The sequence below is a fragment of the Megascapheus bottae genome, chromosome 5 (assembly GCF_031878675.1).
Source record: "Megascapheus bottae isolate mThoBot1 chromosome 5, mThoBot2.hap1, whole genome shotgun sequence".
Taxonomy (NCBI): Eukaryota; Metazoa; Chordata; class Mammalia; order Rodentia; family Geomyidae; genus Megascapheus; species Megascapheus bottae.
The window spans coordinates 49,176,820-49,202,801 of record NC_143513.1 but is presented as its reverse complement, the minus strand read 5'-3'; the positions used below and the strand labels follow the sequence as shown (position 1 = coordinate 49,202,801).

The window sequence follows — 25,982 nt, the reverse complement described above, 5'->3', positions numbered from 1 at the left end:
CCAACAGAAAAAAAGTGAGAAAAGATATGAATAGACAAAGCACTAAAAATCAAAATGACTAAAAAGTATTTTTAAAGATGCTTACCCTTTCTAGTTGACAATGCTTCACACATACAATTCTAGCTACACAGCAGGCTGAGAACTAGAGTATTACAGTTTAAGGCCAAGCCAGGGCAGCCCATTTGAGACCTAATCTGAACCAACAGCTAGACATGGTAATGCACGCCTGTCAAACCAGCTATGCAAAAAGCATAAATAGGAAATCATGGTTCCAATCAGGTTGCAAAAAAGTGAGGCTCTATTTTAGAAATGAAACAGAGCAAAAACTACTGAAGAAATAGCTCAAGCTATTTCTTAGCAATGTGAGCCTAGTTTGTACGGGGGTGGGGGGGAGCTCAGATTCAGAAATAGTTAGGGAAATGGAAAATTAAGCACCTTTACAAGTTTGGGGAAAGGGCGGTGCCTTTCTCTCTTTCATTTTCTTGTCAAGGAAAAGCATTCAGTGATCGTCAACCTGATCAGGAATAGTCAATTTTCAGGTATTAATGGCAACCACAAGAACTATGTCAGTAGTTTTCAAATTATGTACTCCAATTAAATCAGTATGTGTGTATATATATATATACATTATACAGCACATGCATTATATTATGTATAAAGACATGCACATTTTAAAGTAGACAGCTAGAGATTAGTTTGGTATCCAAATGAATATAATATAATTTCAGATATGCATTGCTCCAGAACAAGGCATTCTAAACATCAAGTTTTAAAACAATCATACTTCTCACAACTCTGTAAGTTGGTTTAAAGTTTCCCTGCTAGTTTTATCTCTGGTTCTTCTGCAGATATTTACACACACACACACACACACACACACACACACACACACACACACAGCTGTCTCAGTTGATCTAGGAGGTCCATGATAACCTAGTGTTTCCTGGTTGGCTGTCAGAGCAGTATATTGCTCTAATGGGCCTGTTATTCACCCACAGTTAGATCCACTTGCTGTAGGAAAGCACTCTTAGAACCCTCTGAAGGATTTGGAGCTCACATGTCACTTCTACCATATTCATTGGTGAAAATAAACACAAAGTAGAGACTCAAGAGATAAACAGATTCTACTTCTTGATGGAAAAAGCAACAAGAGCACACTAAAGAAAGGAATATAGCTGGGTGCGGTGGTTCACACCTGTAGTCCTAGCTACTCAGGAGGCTGAGATCTGAGGATCATGGTTCAAAGCTGGGCCAGGCACTAAAGTCCATGAGACCCCTTATCTCAAATTAACTACCAGAAAACCAGAAGTGGCGCTGTGGCTCAAGGGTTAGGTAAGTAGCCTTGAGCTCAAGAGCTCAGGGACAGTGTCCAGGCCCAGTGTTCAAGTCCCACAGCCAATAAAGAAAAAAAAAAGGGAATGCATACTAGCATAGAAGAAATTCATATAATTGCTAAATACTCTATCAGGTAAGCAGAGGTTATGTGTCTTAATAGATACATGTATTCATCTATATACAAATACACATATGCACACACTGAAAGGAATTGTTACATAGAACGAGGTATATACTTAGGTGGAAAGTTTTTAAAGATATGCTAAGAAAAACACAAAACATAAACCAAGTTGTAATAATGTTGTCATGTAAAGGAAATCATATATATATATATATATATACATATATATATATACATGTTATCACATATATTTGTATTTGCAAATCCTTAGGAGATATTTAAAACTTAACTATATACTGTGACATGGAAGAAGTCAATAATGTTGCTGAGAATGTAGGGCAACAAGACCAAGTGAGTAATGCTAGTAGAGGTTTTGGCCAAATGGCTTACCGTTGAAGACAATGGGTATTTTGAGAGACAGGGAAATGCACAGACCTAGCAGTCAATAATGTAGAGTGACATGAGGGCAGATGCAGGTAGCAGATGGTCTATATGCACAAAATGGTGAGAAAGCAAGAAAAACAACTGGCCAAATGACAATATAGTTAAGCTAATGTCAAGTTTAATTTCCTGATGAAAAAGAAAGTATTCATATACATGAAAGGGAAAGAGCTAAAAAGAACTCTGGCTATTGGGCTAGAACTACAGAAATAAATTTGTTTTATATTGAAAACACACAGCTATGGAAATAATTCCATATGTAGGACAATGTGTGTAATGTATATGTTTACACATACGACCCACACACATATATATCCTAATTTTGTCCACTAAGAAAGCTTGGAAGCAGTGATGTCCCAGTAGCAATGAGAAAACTAAGTCCCAAATCTTTCTTTTTAAAGACCAACTTTCACAAAAATGAAAAGCAAAACATTTCCTTGAAGAAGTGGTTGATTTTAGGGCTAGACAAGCAAAGCACAAGATGATCCGAGAACAGCTTATTCTGCCAAAAAGTCATAAGGAAATGCTCAATGAATGAGATAAAAGCAAGATAAATGGGCATAGAAACCAGCTTAGAGGGGTTCCCTCTGGCTAAAGTGGGTTAATTTAAATAGCAAAATAAATGATAATGGTAATAAATCACAATGAACCACACAAAGTCAAAATCCGTAATTTTTGATTAAATAAGGAGAAAAGCATCTCCCAATAAAATAATGTAGAAGGAATAATAGAAACAAGTATCATCTGGAAATCACAGAAGTCGTTAGTGACACTGAAACTAGTGCATGAAGGTTTGATAAGAATCCTGGTATTGGGCTGGACAAGGTGTCTCATGCCTGTAATCCCAGCTACTCAGGAGGCTGAGATCTGAGGATCACGGTTCAAAGCCAGCCCAGACACTAGGGCACTAAAGTCCATGACACTCATCTCAACAGAAAACTGTAAGTGGTGCTGTGGGTAGGATGGTAGCCTTGAGCTGAAGAGCTCAAGGACAGCGCCCAAGCCCAGAGATCACCACCAACAACAATAAAAAAATCCAGGTAGGGACATAATTTAGGAAAATGCCTCCAGAAATAAATAATGAAACAAATGGACACAAATATGGCCTTGAGAATTAACATTACTAACAATGATGGAATTTAACACTATATGCCTTAGAATGCAATGCACTTGAAAGAGCACAGTGCTTTTTCTGTGGGATACCTGTCCTGAAACCATTATCTGATTAGAGACACAAAGAAATACTACATAGATGGAAGGTTGGGGTCACCTTACAGAATGCAAAGCTTTCGCTCTCTAAAATTTCCAAGGACATGAAAAACCAAGACAACTGGTTATAACAACCAAACATAGCATGTATACTTAGAGGGTTGTTTGGTGGTGAATGGTTTTGTTTGTTTTTGTTGGTTGTGGGGCTTGAACTCTGGGCTTGGGCATTGTTCCTGAACTCTTCAGTTCAATGCTACTGCCCTATCCCTGCAGCCACAACATCACTTCCAGTTTTCTGTTGGTTACTTGGACTTTAGTGCCCAGGCTGACTTTCAACCACGATCCTCAGATCTCAGCCTCCTGAGTAGCTAGGATTTACAGGCATGCCACACAACCGGCTACAGTGAATGTTTTAAGAAGTAGATACTGTAGTGAAGGACATTAGGATACCACCTCTTAACTTGTTTAGAAGGTTTAAGCCAAGACTGATACTGGACGTGTGTGTGTGTGTGTGTGTGTGTGTGTGTATGTGTGTGGTGTGTGTGTGTGTGTGTGTGTGTGTCTGACAGACAGACAGACAGACAGACAGACAGACAGACAGACAGAAAGACAAAAAAGACAGGAAGACAGGCAATGAAAATAAAATACCTAGTAATAAACCAAACCAAGGAAATGAAGGACTCCGATAGATGAAAATAAAACTATAAAGAAAAAAATTGAAGACACCAGGAAGTATAAAGACTTCCCATGTTCTAGAATGTGAAGAATTAATACTATGAAAATGTCATACTTCTGAAGGAGATCTACAAATTCAAAGCAATACCCAACAAAATTTCAATGACACTCTTCACAGAGTTAGAGAAAACAACCAAAAATTCATTTGGAACCATAAAAGACCCTGGTTTACCAAAGCAATCCTGGGCAAAAAATAAAATAAAATAAAATAAATAGTAGTAATAATGCTGTAGGTAACACAATTCCAGACTTACTTCAGACCTAGAGTAAAAAAAATAGCTTGGTACTGGAACAGGCCTGAAGAACAATAAAACAGACTAGAAACTTAGAAATAAACCCATATACCTACAGCCATTAGATATTTGATAAAAGCCAAAAATATATGTTGGTAAAAGACAGATTTTTCATCAAATGGTGTTGGAAAAACTGGACACCCATATGCAGAATTAAAACTGAATCTTTGTCATCTTACACTAATATCATTTCAAAGTGGGTCAAAACCTTGAAGCTACTGCAGGAAGGAGTAAGAGAAACAGAACTTACTTGGCACAGGCAGGAACTTCCTAAGAATTCCAGGAGCTCAACAAATGGATATGGGATTCATCAAGTCAGAAAGTTTCTGCATAAGCAAGGACATAGTTACTAAGCTAAAAACACTACAGAATAGGATAGCTTCCCTAGCTATCAATCCAACAAAGGACTAAGTATATAGAATATACAAAGAGATAAAGAAACTAAACCATAAGCCTGGCAGGGTGGCTCACACCTGTAATCCTAGCTACTCAGGAGACTGAGATCTGAGGATCCAGGTTCAAAGCCAGCCCAAGCACTAAAGTCCATGAAACTCTTTTCTCCAATTAGACACCAGAAAACAGCAAGTGGCAATGTGGCTCAAAGGGAAGGGTGATATCCTTGAGCTGAAGAACTCAGGGACAACGCCCAGGCCTAGAGTTTAAGACCCACAACTGACAAAAAAATAATTAAAAATAAATAAATAAAAACAAAACAGAAACCCTTAATGAATCAATAAATCAAACAACATGAGCAAAGAAGCTAAACTGACACTTCTCAGAAGTAGCAAAAATGGCTAATAACACAAAAATGCTCAACATCTCTAGTCACAAAGGACATGTAAATCAAAACAACACTGGGAGCATGCCCTCGTGGTAGCATGCTCGCCTAGCATGCACAAAGCCCTGGGTTTGATTCCCCAGAATCCACATACACAGAATAAGCTGGAAGTGGGGCTGTGGCTCAAGTGGCAATGTGCTACACTGACAATCCTTCTCACCCACTAAGAATGGCCATCATAAACACTATAGGTGGTGGTGGTAGGGATTTACATCCCACTGCTGGTGGGATATAAATTAGTGCAACCAGGCCGGGAGTTTGGCCTAGTGGTTAAAGTGCTTGCCTAGCATGCATGAAGACCCGGGTTCGATTCCTCGCTACCACATATAGAAAAAAGCTGGAAGTGGTGCTGAGGCTCAGTTGGTAGAGCTCTAACCTTGAGAAAGTCCAAGGACAGTGCTCAGGCCCTGAGCTCAAGCCCAGGACTGGCAAAAAAAAAAAAAAAAATTTAGTGCCAACCACTATGGAAGGCAGCTTGGATATTCAAAAAAAAAAAAAAAAGAACTAAACATAAAAAATTAGGGCTGGGAGTTTGGCCTAGTGGTAGAGTGCTTGCCTAGCATGCACTAAGACCCAGGTTTGATTCCTCAGTACCACATACATAGAAAAAAGCTCGAAGTGGTGCTGTGGCTCTAGTGGTGGAGCACTAGCCTTGACAGTATTCAGGCTCTGGGTTCAAGCACCAGGACTGGCCAAAAAACAAAAACAAAAACAAAAAAAACCCTAAACATCAAACTATCTACGTTCCGTCAATACATTCTTAGGCATCTATCTAAAAAATTACAAGTCAGGATAAAATAATGACATTTGCACCCATGTTTTGCTATACTATTTACCATTGCCAAGTTATGAAGCTAGTCCAGATGTCCTTCAATGGATGAAGCAAGAAAATGTGGTATGTGTACGTGTGTGTGTGTGTGTGTGTGTGTGTGTGTGTGTGTGTACATGTCAATTTTAGGGAATTTTACTCATATCAGAAAGAATAATGTATCATTTAAAATTACAAGGAAATCGATGGCATAGAAAAAATTATTTTAAGTGAATTAAGTCAGGCTCAAAGAGGCTGAAGGTACATGTTTTCTCTTATATGTGGAAGTTAGATCTAAATTGTAAAACAGAATCATACACATACATACGTTCATAAACATGCTGATAAAAGTATGTGAAAATGTAACCAGGTAACTTGCGGTGGGTGGGGAGATATAGGGGAAAACAATGGAAGGAGTGACACTGATCAAGATTCATTATATTCATAAACTGACTTGTTTATACTGCATTGTAAAAATTAAAGACAACTGGACAAATATGTGGGGGGGGCCTTTGGGAGAAGAGTTGATAATGAAAGACCTTTTTTGTATGAGAGAGGGAGAAGGAGAAAAGGAAAAAGGGAGGTAGGGGGAGAAAGGAAAAAGGGAGGAAGGTTGGCTGCTTGGAGATGTTGCTCTTTGGTTAGAGAGCACTTGGCAGCATACATGTAGCCTGAGATTTCTTGGCTAGCACTGCAAGAAAACAAGTTTGAGGGTCTGAAAATTTGTAGATTGAACTGCATCAAGTTACTGATAAATAATTTATCATACTAATAGCAAAGGAATAATATTATTTTCAAATCTAAGGAATATATTGTCTAACATAAAAACCAAGCTTTAGATAGTTAAGTCAAAATATTCAAAAACTGAAGACTTCACATAGCCCAAGAGTCTACCATTCCTAGAGAATACACCCTTTTTAGGACATTTTTAGCACAAATTTTCAATACATTTTACAGGCTCTTAGAACTACTGATGAAGTTGGAGAACAAAATTACACACAGCTGAAGATATATTGTATAATTATGTCTTAATAAATTAGCACATTTTTCTATTTTAAGTGCTATTAGAGAATGTAAAATTTTTCTACTATATTAAAACTTTTTCCTCTTGGAAAAAGAAAGATGGAAAATAATTTCAAAATACATGTCAACTATGTAGGAAGTCAGCATAAGGAGACTCAATGAAAGCTGCTGAACAATAGGGTGATGGGGAGTTGGAAGGAGAAAGCAGGAGAGATGTTTAGCTCTGAAGCATCATGGTACAGCTTCTTGGTGCAACTAACACAGTGAAAACAAATGACAGGAAAATGAGGCAGGCATCATTGAGGGTGGCAGTGCCACTGGCAGGAAGGAAAGCTAAGAAGGATGAAAGAGATGAATCTAGTAGGAATCTTTTGCTTGTATGTATGAAAATAGAACAATGAGCTTGTAATCCTTGCTATTAAAGGAGGGCAAGATCTAAAGATCCCAGTCCAAAGCTAGTCAAAGAATAAAAGTATATGAGACTCTCACTCCCCTATGACCCAGCAATTCCGTTACTTGGCATTTACCCAATTGTCCAAAAACAAGGTCAGAGTAAATCCACTAGCACAACGATGTTCATTGCAGCACAATTTACCATAGCAAAGATATGGAACCAACCCAGATGTCCCTCAGTTGATGAGTGGATCAACAAGATGTGGTATTTGTACACAATGGAATTCTATGCAGCTGTCAGAAAGAATGACATTGCCCCATTTGTTAGGAAATGGAAAGACTTAGAGAAAAAATCATATTAAGTGAAGTAAGCCAGACTCAAAGGAACAGAGGCTCAATGGTTTCCCTCATTTGTCATAATCAGTAGAAACCTTGGGCTCTCCTAGCAGAGATTTGCAATAGAGGAAAACCTAGATACATAAGGCCATATAGTATGATGCTAAATGAAAGGACCTCCAGGATACAGAAACAAAAGCCATACAATGAGTGATTGTTGTCCTTAATGTACTATGTTATCTCTCATCTCTTTTGCTGTCCCTTGATTATCTCATATTGTTACAGTATCTCACTTTGTTATCTGATATATTGGATATATTTGTATTTGGTTATTTGAAATTGGATAGGGAAGGGGGGAAAACAAGATGAGGGGTGGGGCTGGGGGGAGGGAAATGGGGACCAAGACATGAGAAAGGGTATCAATGTACATGAATTAATGTACCTTCTATCTGGCAAATATAATGTAACCCTTCTATTAAATACAATAAAAAATATATGAAAAAAAAGTATATGAGACTCTCAATTTCTAATTAACCATCACAAAGCCAGAAGTGGAATTGTGACTCAAATGGTAGGTAGAGTGCTAGCCTTGTATGAAAAAGCTAAAAGGCCCTGAGTCCAAAATTGTGTACTCACAGGCCCTGTGACCAAAATTGTGTACACCTAGGCCCTGAGTCCAAAATTGTGTACTCATACTAGATTAATCAACAACAACAATAATAATAAATAATACATAAAAACAGAACAATGAAACCTACTGAAAATGTTTGGGGAGTGGTGAATAGGATAAGAGAGACTGGTAGAGGTGAAGTGATACAATGTATGTATGTTTGGAAATAAAAGAACTATTCTTATATAACTAAAGTATGCTTATAAAGAAAAAACTTCCTCACATCATAAATTTAAATAAATTTAAATAAAAACAAAATACTTCTTAGGACTGTTCTTAAAATTAAGTGTAATATATAAGACACTAAGCATGACTAGCACAAATTAAACACTTCATATTGCATTTGTGCTTATTTTTATTGAAGAACTTCAAATCAACATTGTAACGGCTTTTGTAGATGGGTGTTGGTGGAATATTTATTTGGTTTGGTTTAATTCTTGGTACTTTGGGGGTTTTGTTTGAACTCTGGACTGCATTTGCTTAACAGGTATTCTGCCACTCTAGCCATGCTTGGAGAGGAGCTCAAGCTTTCTGCTTCAGGCTGTCTCAGACTGTGATTTTCCTACTTAGGCCTCTCAAGCCTCCAGGCTGGCCCAAGAGTCTTAAAATCACTCAGGGACATCTAAAAAGGCAGATGGGTAGAACCATAGTCAACTATGTAGACTGGTACATTCAATGAAGAAAGGAAATCTTAATATATTTATCATGTATGTTTATACAGTAACTGACCTTCCACAAACATACTTCACAAAGGTTTGGTTTTTTTTTTTTCCAAAAAAATAAAATAAAATGACCCTAGCTACTCAGGAGGCTGAGATCTAAGGATCAAGGTTCAAAGCCAGCCCTGGCACGAAAGGATCTGAGACTCTTCTCTCCAATCAACCCCTAGAAAACCAGAAGTGGGGCTTAGCTCAAAGGTAGGGTGGTAGCCTTGAGCTTAAGAGCTCAGGGACAGTGCCCAAGCCTAGTTCAAGCCCCATCACACTCTCTCTCTCTCTCTCTCTCTCTCTCTCTCTCTCTCTCTCTCTCTCTCTCTCTCTCTCTCTCTCACATACACACACACACACACACACAATAATAATAATAATAAATGATCATGAAAGTTATTCTCTTAAAGTATTACCTACAAGTAAATTCTAAATATACATTTCACTTTCACAAGTTTGAAAATATACCCAGAAAAGGAAGAAGAAAGACAAATCTCTCAAAGTGGGTTCTTCCACAAGTATAGCGGCTTTCAAAACTTACCTTCCTATATCAGCAGCCACCTGTTACAGCCCTCTGTTTGGAACTTGGTCTGCAAGACTTCAGAACCCTTTCACTTTGTAAATTCAAAATCCTCAGGGCTGTCAGTAAAGGAAAAAATGGAACAGGAAACTATTGTCCTCCCCACCCAAAGAATAAGAGGAATCAATGGACTTATTCTTTTCTTTTTAAAAATTCCTCCAAGTTATTGTCTATTGGCTTATTACAAAATCCCAATCTTGTTGTTCGGAAGCTGATCGATTTTACAGAAAACAAAAGCCACACCCTAATAATTTGCTCAACTCTACACAGTGCTTGGTATCTATGCCAAGTACATTTCCAAAGAGATAGGTAGGTTACAGATCAATTAACAGCACAAAATCAACTGCCCAAAAGAGGTTTTGATTGGGGGTGGAGGGATGGTGTTGGGGGTCTGAACATTTGTCTTTCTTAAAAACATTATTTGTCAAGCAATACAATTCACTAAGGCTAACAGACTAATTACAGAGTAATTTACAAAATAACAACAAACCTACAAAATACTACAAAATTACTGAGAAAGTTTCTAAAATTATCATTTGTTTTCTATGATGCCTTGAAAAGTAGTTATTTGCATGAAGGCACATCACAGCTATTGTCCAATCATTGACAGCATTAAAATTATATTTTAATTTAATTTCTGGAAAGTTCTGGAGCAGCAGTTTAAAAAGCAATTCAAATTTTAATGGGGGAAAAATGTCTAGTCAAAAACTGGAAAATACACATTGGAGATAATCACAGTTAATTAAAAAACTAAGAAGTCACAGTTAATTTAAAAAACTAAGATGCATAAAGCAATGCATAGGTGCAAAGATGTGTAACATTCATGGGTGGTTTGATACAAATTAATTTTAAAAATTACCTAAAATTAAAGATTAAAATAATGTAAAATGCAATCGCTTTGAAGTATTTTAAAGCTCTATTTTGTTTCCACTAACAAAGCAAAAGATCCAATACACAGACTATCACATTCATATATGTATATATATATGTATTCACTCTTGTAAATTAATTAAAAGCAACTGTAAATCAGATTGCTAAAAACAATCTAAAGGTAGCTAAAACAAACTGATACACCAGCCTTTTTCTCACATTCATTTGTCAGATCTGCTAGTAACGCTTTTCGAGAATGGGTATGCTTTTCAACACAAGATTGTTCAATATGCCACTCCGTGTGAGCCGAGCGTATAGACTAATTCTCAGGTTCTCCTCAGAAGAGGGTTAATTACAGCTCTACCTCCAATTTCCCTCGACTCAAAGTGCAACGTACAGGGGAGAGGAGAGAGGGTACAGGGAGTGCCCATTCTTTTGTTTTGGTGGCAGAGGCAGCAAAAACTAAAGGTTCCCTGGAGCCATCTGCACCTATCCCCACCCATTACAGCCTTGCAGAGAGCACTTGAGCCCTTCCGCTCCCCAGACTCCCAAGACCGTGCGGTCCGTGGAGCCCGAGGCTTTCCACATCTCCAGCATGGGCCGGGAAAGCTGTGCACGCTGGGGCACCAAGAGAAAAACCAGGGAGGGCACAAATCCTTCTGAGGACAGACAGGGAGGCAGGAACGCGCCGTGGAAACCCAGGTGGCTTCCAGGAGCGGAGCCCTGAGGGGCAGACGGAGACGGAGCGACGGTGCTCGAGAAGGCGAGAATGGCAGCTCCCGGGAGGCACCGGAGGGCGTGAACCAAGCAGCCTTGAACTCGGACCTCAAAACGGGCTGAGACAGCCCCATAACGCGGACCGCAAAGCTGAGACTTACGGTGACTTCTCCAGCCGAGGGCGAGGGTCGGGGGGAACCCCGCTGGTCAGCAGATCCGCCTCTCCCCCGGAGCCGGTGACCTCAGGTCCCCTCCCCGCCCCACCCACCCTGACGAGCGCGCCCCTTCCTCGCCTGCCCGCCCGGGTGCACGGGGCTGTCCGGGCGGAGACTGCAGGCTGGGAGCCGCGGGCGCGCACTGGAGGCCCGTGCGAAGCCCGGCGCGAGCCCAAGACGCGAGGCGAGGCTCAGAAGCGGCGGGCGCCCCCCATCCTCCGCGGGCCGCCGCACCGCCTCTCTCCGGGGAGGGGAAGAGGGGGCGGTGGCTCTTGCCTCCGCCTCGCGGTCAAGTCCAGCTCATGCTCCAGCCTGGCGCGCGCCTGCAGCCCCCGCCGCCCTCCTCCTCTCCCCTGCCTCGGGCTGGGTCCCGGACGCTCCAGCCGCCACCTCTGTCAGAAAGGAGATCGCCGCCGACCCCCAGGAGCGGCACCTCAGGCGAATAGCAGCAGGAACGGAGGCATCTAGGCTTCTGACCCGGAAGTTCTTCCGCTGCCAACCACGGGGCTGCCGGGGGTGGGGGTGAACCCGGAAGCGATTTCGTTTCCCGGGTAGCGGCAGGATGGAATGTAAAGACCTTTTGGAGAGCCGAGACCTCTTAGCTTTCCAGAGGGTAAAGGGTGACTGGTGCTGAGACGGAGGACAGAAAAGGAAAAGGAAAGAAAAAGGAAAACAGGGAGAGGTACTCCAACTTCCGGCCACACGCCCGGCGGCTTCTGCTGGCGACGGAGGGTCTTCCCGACACAGGAAGTCGGGCCGCGCCGCGGTGCTCGGAACGCAGGGGTGGAGTGAGGAAAGTGGGGTGACCCCCCCCGCGCCCTAATCACCCCCCCCTTCCAATGAGCTGAATGTAGCGGCCCGAAAGACGGTCGGCCACCCGCTGGGGTGAGACCGCGGCTTTCCACGGTGGAAACGAGGAGAAGCGAGAGCCTACGACTGAAGACAGGTGGGAGGATGGCTCACCTTCGCATCTAGTTTGTCCAGGCAAGGACGTTACTTCTTTTGTATTTAAGCAATAGATATAGAGAAGTTGTTTGTTTGTTTTTTTAAGTCACCTTTTCCTTGGGTGGGGAGACAGTAGCAGGGAAGCTTGTAATTTTTCCCGGTAGCCGACACGGATGGGTGGTGCCCTGGAAACTCCTCCCAAGGCTCACTGGTGTTGTCTTTGCGGGAAAAACGGCTCCCCGCGTGTTCCAGACCACGTCCCCCGCGTGTTCCAGACCACGTCCCCCACGTCTACGTTTTCCCCCCCTCTCCTTTTAAGAATTTCTTCGCTTTGCTTTTTCTCCGTGATGTGGTTTTTTGTTGTTGTTGTTGTTTTTAAGCTTCACCAGAAGTCTTTTGTCTTGCTATTCTAACTCAGGAGTCCAGTTCGGTTCTCTTCTCACTCTTGAAAACCATCTAGACGTTACCTTGCCCGCAGGCACGGAATGGCAGCTGTACATTCACTTTCCCCAAAAGCGCCCCAACATATTTCCAGGTGATCCCAGATAGATTCCACCACTTTATTTCTAAGGCCTTATTACCATATATGCCGGAGTATTTTCTGTCAACGAGGAAGCCATAGGGCAGAATGCTACATATTTTTTAAGCATAGACGTTTAATTTCTTATTTTTAAACGCTTATATTAAACTTGTCAACCTCTAGCTCTACCATTTATTTTAGCCCACGTTGCTCTTTTCCTATATATTTGCGTTTTTGCCTTAGCAGCCTTTCCTTCATGTGTTAATTTTGGGTTTTGTCCCAATTTAAACCTTTGTTTCATTCTTTCATGTCATTTCTAATAAAATAGAACCATTCGTTGAAAATCCATTTTAAAAATCACTTGGAAGTAGAGGTGTGTGACTCAAGTGGAAGAGTACCATTCTTGAGCAAAATAATGTTATAAATCATTTGGAAGTGGGCATTTCACATGATTTCTTTTTTTTCTTTCTTTTTTTGCCAGTCCTAGAGCTGGAACTCAGGGCCTGGGCACTGCCCTTGGACTTTCTCAAGGCTAGAGTTCTACTGTTTGAGCCACCACTTCAGCTTTTTCTGTGTATATACTACAAAGGAATCAAACTTGGGTCTTCATGGATGCTAGGCAAGCACTCTGCTACTAGGCCAAACTCCTAGCCCCGACTTCAATTTTTTTAAGAGAATTAACAACTTTGTTCATAGATACTGTTTTAGCAAGGACAGGAATTTATTTGCTTTAAATTCTGTTTTGGAAACTAAGAATTGTTCGGTATTTGTTTCAGGTATTTGTTTTAGAGAACATCTCAATAATTGTGCCATATTTATTAAACAGTGTTTATACACAACATTGTCCGTTTTTAGAAGGCTTGCAGTATTTAAGGAGGCATTCACATGTCTCATAATTTGTCCTTTTCTATGTTTAAGTCATTGTTAATTGAGGTGAAAAGCAAATATAGAGTAGCTAAAATAGAAATTCTGACAGTTGCATGCAGTTTATTTTTTAAATTATGGGAAAAAAGGAACTGGAAAAAAAATCCAAGAGTTATAGAACAACAATGAATAATTTCCTCAGAACATTAAGCAAAATGAAATACCTCCATCCCAAATTTTCACTGTAACCTTCTGTAATGAAATACTTGTAGTTTCTTTGTATTTAACTCAGTGAAAAGTTTTAGAATTTAAAAGACTTTAAAGATACTCAAGTTGCCTATCCATAAATTTTCATAGTTGTTTAAAATTCCAGAAGCTACTGAATTTTTTTTTTTTTTTTTTTTTGCCAGTCCTGGGGCTTCAGCTCAGGACCTGAGCACTGTCCTTGGACTTTCTCAAGGCTACAGCTCTACCACTTGAGCCTCAGCACCATTTCCAGCTTTTTTCTATGTATGTGGTACGAAGGAATTGAACCCAGGTCTTCGTGCATGCTAGGCAAGCACTCTACCACTAGGCCAAACTCCTAACCCAGCTACTGGATTTTTAAGTGAATTTCATTTTAGTGAAATTTTCTGAGAATATAATTCACTTAATTACCGAAGTGAATAAAGGATTCGAGAGTCACGTCAGTTACAGTTGAGAAAATTATATTATTCAAGACTATTATTCAAGTATTATTAAAAGAAACTTTCTAGAAATGATCCATTTCGTTTCTATCCTGAGAATCTGAGCTGTAAGGAACTCATTAAATATTAACAGGCCATTTTTAATACCCAATAAGATTTTAAAGAATTGAAAACAATATAAATTTGGTTAGGAAAGAAATTTTTAAATATTATTTTAGAAATTACTGGCATGTACTTGAGATGAACCTTTGAAAACCAAGTAAAGAGATGGTTTATAGACTAGACCAAAAAAAAAGTAATAAGACTCAGAAAACATTAAACAGCCAGGAATGTGGTTAAAATTCAATTATTTGTTAGAAATTACACACTGGAGATTTAAGATTAGTTTAGGGGAAACACAGTGAGTATAACAGTACTGGGGAGTTGGATTCAGAGCCTCACCTTTGGTAGGCAGATACTCTTTTAATTGAATTATACCTCAAACCTAGAAAAGATTCTTTTTTTTTTTAAATTTTTTTATTGTAATTAGTAAAAGGGTTACATGATATTTGCCAGATAGAAGGTGCATTAATTCACATACATTGATACCCTTTCACATGTCTTGGTACCCATTTCCCTCCCCACTCCACACCCTCCACCCGTCTTGGTTTTCCCCCTTTCCTATCAAATTTCAAATATCCAAATACAAATAAATTCAATATATCAGATAACAAAGTGAGATACTATAACAATATGAGATAACCAAGGGACAGCAAAGGAGATGAGAGACAACATAGTACATAAGGACAACAATCATTCATTATATGGCTTTTGTTTCAATATCCTGGAGGTCCTTTCAATTAGCTTCACATTATCTGGCCTTACGTATCAAGATTTTGCTCTATTGCAGATCTATGCTAGTAGAGCCCAAGGTTTCTATTGATTATGATGAATGAGGGAAACCATTGAGCCTAAGTTCCCTTGAGTCTGGCTTACTTCACTTAATATGATTCTAGAAAAGATTCTTAAATCATCATCAGAAAGATTTTTATCAGCTAACCAAAAGTTTTTTGATAGGCACTTCCAAAGGAAATTATAAACTATGTTTGCTGATATCTATGTTAGATATTAGATATCCAGATGTCTAATTTCAAAATTTTCCTTGCTAAGGATTCTGAAGCAAATAGTAATGATACAAGGAGCTAAGCTATGTATAGCTTCTAAACTTACCAATATAACATTCACTTGTGTTATACTTGGAAAAATATGCGTTATTTCTAATCACTATTTCGCGTAACTATGAGATACTTTATAATCATTAACTTTTTTAAATCCCAGAGTCAGATTTTATAGTAAAGAACACTTGTGAAAATATGAATTTTACATGTAAGAAACTTTTATCTTTAACAAGGAAAATAATAAAGGAATGTCTCAGATTTTAAGCTAAGATTTGTATTAATTCAATGATGAAAACCAAGTGAAAATCATCTCTGGTTTACCTTTTAGGTATTGAATGGCTGGGTACCTATGGCTCATGCCTATATACCTAGCTAATAATGATGCTGAGATCTGAGAATAATGGTGTGAAGTCAGCCCTCTGGAAAGTCTGTGACACTCTTATTGCTATTAAACTACCAAAAAAGCCAGAAGTGGAATTATGGCTCAAGTGGTAGAGTGCCAGTCTTGAGCAAAAGAGGCATAGGGAGGGACTGGGAGTTTGGCCTAGTGGTTAAGGTGCTTGCCTAGAATGCATGAAGACCCGGGTTCGATTCCTCGGTACCACATACTTAGAAAAAAGCCAGAAATGGTGCTGAGGCTCAAGTGGTAGAGCTCTAGCCTTGAGAAAGTCCAAGGACAGTACTCAGGCCCTGAGCTCAAGCCCAGGACTGGCAAAAAAAAAAAAAAAAAAAAAAAGGCATAGGGAAAGCTTATGCCCTAGGACTGGAACAAAGCTAAAAAATTTATTTTAATTGTTTTTCAAAGTATTGTATATGGAAATAAAGGTTATCAAATTGATATAGAAAGGGTACTGTTAAAGTTGTTGGTTTTGTTTTTTTCTCTAGCCACCAGTTGTACTATTTAATCTCCCAAGAACAATTTTGTCTTATAAAGCAATGGGAAATCCAGAAAATATAGAAGATGCATATGTTGCTGTTATTCGTCCAAAGAATGCTGCCAGTCTCAACTCTCGGGAATACAGAGCTAAGTCCTATGAAGTGAGAAAACATACTTTCTATTTCATTTCTACTACCATTTACATATAACCCTTACAATATGTTGTATATTAATATTGACAAGCTAGTTATGCCATATCTTTACTTGCCCTTTTCTCCTGCATATCTTTTGATTGTTTGCTATTCATTGACATTGTAGTTTACTAGATTATAAAATATTATTAGGTTATGAAAGATTTTTAGAGTTTTATGCACTTAAATGTTTATGTAACAGAATAATTCTCAAAATTAAAAGCTACTGGAAAAAAAACACTACTGAAAAAATATAGTACAAATATTAATCTTGGCTATGTTCAACTTATTTATGACAACTCATTTTTTAGGCAATAAAGTTACATTTATCTGTAGTCTTGAATTTTTTTTTTTTTGGTCTGTTGTGGGACTTGAATTCTGGGCCTGCACATTGTCCCTGAGCTCTTCAGTTCAAGGCTACCACCCTACCTCTTGAGCCACAGCCCCACTGCCCCTTGAATTTTTTTAGTAGTCTTGAATTCTATCACATCTATTAGTAAGCATGGAATTGAGATTTTTTTTTGTTTTATATGCAATAGATTTTAAACATTACGAAATCCTTACAATGTAATTTCTCTAGCATTTTGTTTAAATTGCTTATTTCAGGTTAAAGGGTACTGCTCTGATTTACTGCATTATTAATACTCACCTGGAGAATATTTTTAAACTGCCAGTATTAGGAACCCAGTCCTCAAACATTCTGATTTTATAGGTATAGAGATGGGGCAGACATTGGTATTATTTTAGCTTCATAGGTTGTTCTAATATGCAGCTGGTTGTAACAAGGTTGTCATATCATAGTATTCTACTTTAAATGCATTTTATTTTAAACTTTCTCTTAATGTTATCTTCCTCATCTAAGATTTTATTGCATGAAGTTCCTATTGAAGGACAGAAGAAAAAGAGAAAAAAAGTTTTGCTGGAAACAAAACTTCAAGCCAACAGTGAGATAACACAAGGCATACTGGATTATGTAGTAGAAACCACAAAACCAATTTCTCCAGCAAACCAGGGAATCAGAGGTAGGAAAATCTCCTTTATTCTTCTTTCCTTCTTGTCTTTGCTTTTCTCAATGCGTCAAGGAAAGGTATTTTTCTTAGGTTACTTTATATTTTTGAAAGTTGTGAAAAGACGCAGAACGTTTCTAAGCTACAGTCAAAGCTCTGTTTTAAGGATATAGTTTAGTGGTAGAGTATTTGCCTAACATGCATGAAACCCTGGGTTCGATTCCTTAGCACCACATAAATAGGAAAAGCCAGAAGTGGCACTGTGGCTTAAGTGGTAAGAGTGCAAGCCGTGAGCAAAGAGAGGCTCAAGGACAATGCCCATACCCTGAGTTCATGCCCCAGGACTGGCCAAAAAAAAAAAAAAAAAACTCTGTTATAGTCAAGAAATAACTTGATTACAGTATTTTTATTTTTACTTCATATATTAAAGTATTTTATTAACAGACATTAAGTGTTGGTTATACTCCTACCTCAACAAAATAAATGGAAGTTGATTTTTTTTCACCTTTGCTCTTTTTTTTTTTTTTATGATTAGGAAAACGTGTGGTACTAATGAAGAGATTTCCTCTAGATGGAGAGAAGATGGGCAGAGAAGCAGCATTATTTATAGTTCCATCAGTTGTCAAAGGTAAAGTCTGAATTTATTTTGTAAGTTTTTATGTCCTTGAAATGAAAGTCTGTTGGAGAACTTAGAAATTGGAATTTATACTTATTTGTGTTGTAAAATACATGCTTTTACTTTAAAAGGAGAATTTCTTACTTATCCAAAATGTTTTGGTTTCACAGTAAGGTGTAGGCTTGTTGGCTGAACAGAAATGTTTCGTTTTTTAAAAGCAGGATGCAGAAACGATGAGGGAAGTAATTATTGAAATTTGGAAAATATTCAGGTTATATTAAGGGACTTTTGAAAGGATGTGCTATAGATATAACAAATATTTAAGTATTCTAAAAAAATTACCATTATGATTAAAGCCAATGTTATATTGGAGAGGAAAAAAGTGTCAAAAGTCCTCCCACCCAGTAGTTTTGTTGATAATATTTACTGGCTAATCTATTATGAACTATTAAAACTTGAAAGTTTGTCATCCTTAAATAATTGAAAACATTTGGAGTTTCAGTGCAGAATTTGTGGCACATTTTGTGACATTGCAAGACAGGTACAAGTGGCTCATGCTTGTAATCCTAGCTAGTCAGGAGGCTAAAATCTGAGGATCACAATTCAAGGTCAGCCCAGGCAGGAAAGTCCATAAGACTTAGCTCCATTAACCAGCTAAAACAGCTGGAAGTAGTGCTGTGGCTCTAGTGGTAGAGCACCAGTCTTGAGCAAATAAGCTAAGGGACAGTGCACAGACTATGAGCCTAAGCCCCAGTACTGGTACCAAAAGAGAGGTGGGGGTGGGGAGGATTACTCTTTGTTCACAAATAGAACCAATATTGCTACCCACCCATACTTGATTCTTAGTTCAGGAGGAATTAATTGAGGTGTTGAATGTGAAATCACTAAAATCTAAATATTACTTGTCTCAGGTAAGATGAAATGTTAATGACCTATCATAAACATTCCATTGGTCTGCTTCATCATAATACTTATAGTTAACTACAGCTCTACATTCCAGATACATTAAGCATTCTTAAGTTAAAATTGAGCATTTTAAATGATGGTGGAAACCTTATGTTCTACAATCTTGTTGAGGAAGAAAAAGCAAGATGTCTTTGTGTGTGAATGCACATGCACTATTCCTGGGGCTTAAACTCAGGATGTAGGCACTTTCCCTGAACTTTTGCTGAAAGGTAATGTTTTAACCACCTTCATCACCACTCTAATTTGGGTTATTTTTTTTTTTTTTGTCGGTTGTGGGGCTTGAACTCTGGGCCTGGGCACTATTTTCTGAGCTCTTCAGCTCAAGGTTAGCCCTCTACCACTTAAACCACAGCACCACTTCTGGTTTTCTAGTGATTAACTGGAGATAAGAGTCTCACATTCTTTTGTGCCCAGGCTGGCTTTGAACCACTGTCCTTGGATCTCATCCTCCTGAGTAGCTAGGATTACAGGCATGAACCACCAGCGCCCGGCCTCTTTTGTTTTTTTTTAGTAGTTTATTGAGATGGGAATGTCACAGGATTTCCTGTTCGGACTGGTTTCATAGCTGGATCCTAAGATCTCAGCCTCCTGAGTATCGTAAGATTATAGGCATAAACCACCAGCACCTGACTCTACAAGGTTTTTTTTAACTTTGCATTTTTAAATGAAAATGTTGTGATTAGCTTTTTATGTGTTGGCATCATTTTTCTCTTCTTTTTCAGATAATACTAAGTATACATATACTCCAGGATGCCCAGTTTTTTACTGCTTACAAGATATTATGAGAGTGTGTAGTGAGTCCAGTACTCACTTTGCAACACTTACAGCAAGGATGTTAATAGCCTTGGACAAGTAAGAATTATTATTAAAGTATTTTATATTCATCAAATACATCTTCAGAGTGAGAATTAGTTTGATAAGATATTTTTGGAAAAAAGTAATGAAAATAACATACTTTACTGAGAAATGGTAAGTTTTTCAATTAATATATAAAAATGGAAAAACCCCAGGACAAACCTGTCTGGTCTACTTACATCATGTTAACTCTCTCCTTTATGAGTAACAACACTGCCCTGGCTTATAAGTTAAGATTCTTCTGTTATAAATCTAGTTTGAGTAGTTACTCTTCTCAGTGATTAAGTCATTTAACCTCTCTAGTCTTTATTTTTCTGTAACAATAGGCTAATGTCACTACATTTCAGTGGGTTAAATTTCAAAAGTGCTTAGTGTTTTTAAGGAAGGTTTTCTGTTAATATAAATTTTAGAAAAAAAATGCCTGCTTGGTCACTTGACCAACCTTTTAACAAATAATCCACACTAATTAAAATTATAAAAATCTGGATATTCTTTTAGAAAGTATCACTTATCTGAGTTAGACTGCGTTTTTCTTTTTCTTTTTGTTTTCTCATCTTCACTTATGAGCAGGCATTTCTACTTCCTTTTTTCCTATTTTTGCCAGGTGGTTGGATGAACGTCACGCACAATCTCACTTTATTCCAGCTTTATTCCGACCTTCTCCCCTTGAGCGGATAAAAACTAATGTTATAAACCCTGCATATGCTACTGAATCAGGTCAAACAGAAAACTCACTACATATGGGCTATAGTGCACTGGAAATAAAGAGTAAAATGTTAGCACTAGAGAAAGCAGATACCTGTGTTTACAACCCTTTATTTGGATCAGATCTTCAGTATACAAATAGGGTAAGAGTTGTATTTTGGTTCTGGTTTCAAAAGACCTTACATCTCAATTATTTTTTCCTGAGATAAATGCATGAATTATTGTAAACATTCAGGTAATACCCAGGCTCCATTTACAAACACATATACACACACACACACATCAAAAGCTTAAAGCTTTTAAATAATTTTTGTTTCTATTTCATTTTCCTATTCTAGGTAGATAAAGTGGTAATAAATCCATACTTTGGCCTCGGAGCTCCAGACTACTCAAAAATACAAATACCCAAACAGGAAAAGTGGCAGAGAAGCATGAGCAGTGTCACAGAAGACAAGTAATGTTTTAGTTTTACTCCATATTGCCTTTTTTGAAACCTGCATTTTAATGTTAAAATGTTTGAAATTTTTTTTACAATAAGTATACAGTCTAATCACTAGCTTATGAGCTACCCAGGGTTTTGTAGTTTTCACACATACATTACATTTGCTTTTAAACAATTTGAATTTCAACAATGTTGTTTGTGTTTTTTAATTTGTTTTTGATAATTAGAGAACGGCAATGGGTAGATGATTTTCCTCTCCACCGAAGTGCCTGTGAAGGAGATTCAGAATTACTAAACCGTCTTCTCAACGAGAGATTTTCAGTCAACCAATTAGATAGTGACCACTGGGCACCCATTCATTATGCATGCTGGTAAATCAATTACTTTTTCTTTATATACAGAATAAAATTGCAGCTATTAAATATCAGTGTTTATCACAGTCACACACAAACTGTTCTCATTCCAGTAAGCCTTCTATTTTGATCTTATTACTATGTATATGCCACTGTTCATAATTACAAGCCCTGCCCTGAAAGTAAAGTATTCTTAACTATTTGTCAAGTCATGAGTAACATATTTAATGGTTAGATAGATAACAAGATTCCATATTTACCTTGAAGTTTTTTGTTTTGTATTGAGATTATTTATCTTATCTTTTACTCTAAAATTTTAACATGTGTTAATTACTTTTGGTTTGATTTTGTTATCATATTTGACAAGTATTCTTTGAGTTCTTTGGGATGCTGTGGTATCAAGAAAACTCTAAAAACCTTCTTAAAAATAGTAATCCTGGCCCGAGATTATGCACATGGTCTTGAAGATATAAACATAATTACATAGACATAAAAATCTATGATGGGATATATACTCTGTACACATAGTATTATAGATTGATATGTATCTATGAGATACAAACCCTCAGCTTAATTTTAATTCTGAAATCTATGTGCCAATGATTACATATAGAGATTCCTTTCTCGAATACTTGTCTAATTCAACATGACATCTGAAATATGATGTAAAAATCAGTGTTAATAAATCTTTCAAAAAAAATAGTAATACTGGGCTGGGAGTTTGGCCTAGTGGTAGAGTGCTTGCCTAGCATGCACAAAGACCCGGATTCAATTCCTTGGTACCACATACATATAAAAAGCTGGATGTGGTGCTGTGGCCCAAGTGGCAAAGCTCTAGCCTTTAGAAAGCCCCAGGACTGGCCAAAAAAAAAAAAGAAAGTAATCTTTCTTATGTAAGGATTGGAACAAAATTGAAATGAACTTTTTTCTTGAGTTGCCCAGTATAGTTCTTGTTCTTCTACTCTTCTCATATAATAATGTTTCTTAGATGGATTGATTTCTTAATTATGGCAGTAATTAACAATGCTGAAGCTTTTTTGTCTCAAAAGGACATTTCCTTTTTACAAATTTTTGCTTGTTTCAGAAGTACTATATTATTTACTACCTACTTAATATCCACAATATCTTAGGTATTGACTCTGTCACATTGAGGAAAGAATTTTCTTTACCTTTCTGCATCTGTATTTACCCATAAGTAAAATTCATTAATTAAGACTGCAGTGTAGTTTAGCGAGCACTTACCTAGCATATAAACTGTATTCTGTGACCACCAATGCAAAAAATAAAATAATTAGATCATTTCCAGTTATTTCCAATTAAAATTCATTTATTGGGGGCCGGGAGTTTGGCCTAGTGATAGAGTGCTTGCCTAGCATGCACGAAGACCTGGGTTCGATTCCTCAGTACCCCACCGGAAAAAGCCGGAAGTGGTGCTGAGGCTGACGTGGTAGAGTGCTAGCCTTGAGAAAGGACAGTGCTCAAGCCCTGAGCCCAAGCCCAGGACTGGCAAAAAAAAAAAAAAAATTCATTTATTTCACTGATTCTAATATTTATGATTAAGTAGCTAAATAGTTGCTTTTAACATATATGTTTTCTTCTGTTTCCTTACTGTTTCTCCTTATGTGAAATTTTTAGATTTAGATTTAAAAGTAGTCAAGCTAAATGGTCTTAGCTGATCTACTAGCTTTTTGTTCATATTACAAAAAAATACTAGTGATAGAATCCATAATAAATGAGAAAGACTGCTTTACTTAGAGCTATACGAAAGAGATGCAATATAGTTCAAACCCCTCTCCCCCAAATAATTACACTAGGAATTGGGAAACACATAGGCAGTACATTTTAGCTTAGGAATTGTAAATTTACTTTTGCCTATATTGTTGCTTTTCTGCAGAAGGGTTACTTGCCCTTATAAAAGTGTAGTAGTAGTTTCAATTACTTATTAAATGAAAGCAAAAGTATAGTATAGTATTTAATATATGTTGGAATGTACCTCATTTTCAGTCCTTGCACTACAACTGTTGGCAAGTTTCTTAAGGTTTTTAAGACTGTTTACTTATCTTTGAGATAGACATTATTTCTTTTAGCATTACTAGGCTTAACCTTAGGGCCTGAGTTGGCCTAAGCAGGTACTCTACCACTTGAGCTATACCCCTAGACCTTTTTAGCTTTAGTAATTTTTCAGATATGTGGTCAAACTTTTTGCACAGCATTGGCTTTGAACCAAGGTGTTCTGACATATGCCTCCCGTGGATCATAGCTGCATATCACATGTGGCTTATTAGAAGGTTCTTACTAGTATTTTGGCCTACTTGGCCTTGAACCATGATCTTTTCTGTTCTGCCTCTCAAATTATTGGAACCACAGGAATACATCCAGCTTATAATAGCACTTGCTTCTGGTGCTACCTACTCAAGAGGCTGAGATCTGTGGATCAAAGTTCAAAGTTAGCCCAGGTAGAAAAATTATGGGACTCTCTCTTCCATTAACCAGCAAGAAGCTGGAAGTGGAAGTGTAGCTCAAATGAGAGAGTCCTGCCCCTGAGAAGAAAAAGCCAGGTTAAGAGTACAAGGCCCTGAGTTCAAACTCTGGTTACAAAAAAAAAAAAAAATTAAGTTTTCAAATAGAATAAAATGGCACTTTCTTATGGGAAAAAAATACAAATACAGTACTTTGAGAGTACATAATAAGGACTCAATAAATCTTGGCTTAAAAAAAAAAAATACAGGGCCAGGAGTTTGGCCTAGTGGTAGAATGCTTTCCTAGCATGCATGAAGACCCAAGTTTGATTCCTGGGTACCACATACATAAAAATAGCAAGAAGTGGTCCTGTGGCTCAAGTGGTAGAGCTCTAGCCTTGAGAAAGTCCAAGGACAGTGCTCAGGCCCTGAGCTCAAGCCCAGGACTGGCAAAAAAAAAAAAAAAAAAAAAAAGTAAAATAAAATACAAGGACTGGGATGATGGCTGAGAGAGAGTGCGCCAAAAAAAAAAGATTTTGATAGCTAACTCTGAAATTTATTAATCTGTAGTATTTTTAATTGCAACTAATTGTTAGTAGAGTAAACCAAGTGAGAAAATTTTAATTCTTAATAAAAATTAATATTTTGGACGAGTCACCAGTGGCTCTTACCTGTAATCCTAGCTGTTCAGGAGGCTGAGATCTGAGGATTGTGGTTCAAAGCCAGCCCTGGCACTGAAGTCCTTGAGACTGTTATCTCCAGTTAACCACCAGAAAGCCAGAAGTGCACTATGGCTCAAAATGGAACGCTAGCCTTGAGCTGAAGAGCTCAAGGACAGCGCCCAGGCCCAGAGTTCAAGCACCATGACAATAAGACAAAAAATTAATATTTTGTTGGCTAGAAGTAATAAGCATAATATACCAATACTAATATTGCATTGGACAGGGAAAAAGACTGGCTTCAATATTTGCTACAGTTTTAAAATTATTTTTGAAAATGTACTCATTCATTAATTGGTTCAAAGACTTGAGTAAAGGACTGGACCATCTTGGTTTAGAGACTATCTTGGTGGTTTTTTGATGTTATTGTTGTTGTTTTGTTTTTGTTTTGGTGCTCAATGCTACCACCCTACCCCAAGGGCTTGGGTGTTATACCCTATCCCTTTGAGCCTCAGGGCCACTTCCTATTTTCTAGTGGCTAATTAGACTTTCACTGTCTTTAGTGGCCATGGTATCTTTGAACCAAGATCCTCAGATCTCAGCCTCCTGAGTAGCTAGGATTACAGGCGTGAGCTACTGTACCCAGCTTGGTTTTACCTTTATAAAGTTAGGCAATATAGGGCTGGGAACGTGGTCTAGTGGTGAAATACTTGCCTACCATGCCCCTGGGTTAGATTTCATGTTACCACATACCTGGAAAAAAAACAGATGTGGTGCTCAAGTGGTAGAGCTCTAGCCTTGAGAAAGCCCAAGGACAGTGCTCAGACCCTGAGTTCAAGCACCAGGTTTGGCAAAAAAGAAAAAGAAAAAAAAAGTTAGGCAATATATTTTTTTATCTCAAAAGTTTAAGAGAGTTAGTGTTTAGTCTCATGAGCCCTTTTCCTTTTAATATCTGAAAGCATTTTTGTTTGTGTGGAATATATCTAGTGTATATACTAGTATAGAATGTATTTAGTGTATATATTAGTATATATACTAAGCTGTTGCTTTTCTTAAATTGTACCACATTATGTAACTTAGGTGTTGATGTCTGTGTCTCTTTTTTTTTTTTTTTTTTTTTTTGGCCAGTCCTAGAGCTTGAACTCAGGGCCGGAGCCTTGTACTTGAGCTTTCTCAAGGCTTAAGCTCTATGACCTTGAGCCACATCACCATTTTTGGCTTTTTCTATGTATGTGGTACCAAGGAATTAAATCCCCATCTTTGCATGCTAGGCAGGCACTTTGCCACTAGGCCAAACTCTGGGTCCTATGTTTGAGTCTCCTACTTTGTAACTCCTTCAGAACACACAGGTTTTGATACATAGATCTTTTAGTATTCTACATTGTCTAA

General features: G+C 38.0%; 2 protein-coding genes across 11 annotated transcripts in view; one reads left to right on the top strand and one right to left on the bottom strand.

Moving 5' to 3' along the window:
- Ankib1 (ankyrin repeat and IBR domain containing 1) overlaps positions 1–25,982 on the bottom strand; it is a 167,792-nt gene that overhangs the window by 97,335 nt on the left and 44,475 nt on the right. For 2 of the 8 annotated variants that reach the window (XM_090333093.1, XM_090333101.1), the window contains exon 1: positions 11,238–11,470. The exons of 1 other annotated variant lie outside the window; for it this stretch is intronic. The gene's annotated coding sequence lies outside the window, so the exon portion shown is untranslated. Of the gene's footprint in view, positions 1–4,384; positions 4,474–9,450; positions 9,656–11,237; positions 11,471–11,681; positions 11,817–12,254; positions 12,421–25,982 lie in introns of those variants that run through there. 5 more of the 8 variants (XM_090333096.1, XM_090333099.1, XM_090333095.1 and 2 more) reach the window with 5 other exon arrangements.
- Krit1 (KRIT1 ankyrin repeat containing) overlaps positions 12,090–25,982 on the top strand; it is a 54,167-nt gene continuing 40,274 nt past the window's right edge. For 2 of the 3 annotated variants that reach the window (XM_090333109.1, XM_090333107.1), the window contains exons 1-8: positions 12,090–12,275; positions 16,349–16,501; positions 17,394–17,553; positions 18,074–18,166; positions 19,843–19,972; positions 20,580–20,823; positions 21,019–21,134; positions 21,350–21,493. In XM_090333109.1, the coding sequence (XP_090189235.1) occupies positions 16,400–16,501; positions 17,394–17,553; positions 18,074–18,166; positions 19,843–19,972; positions 20,580–20,823; positions 21,019–21,134; positions 21,350–21,493 (989 nt within the window). In that variant the 5' untranslated portion in view covers positions 12,090–12,275; positions 16,349–16,399. The remainder of the gene's footprint in view (positions 12,276–16,348; positions 16,502–17,393; positions 17,554–18,073; positions 18,167–19,842; positions 19,973–20,579; positions 20,824–21,018; positions 21,135–21,349; positions 21,494–25,982) is intronic. The other variant, XM_090333108.1, reaches the window with a different exon arrangement.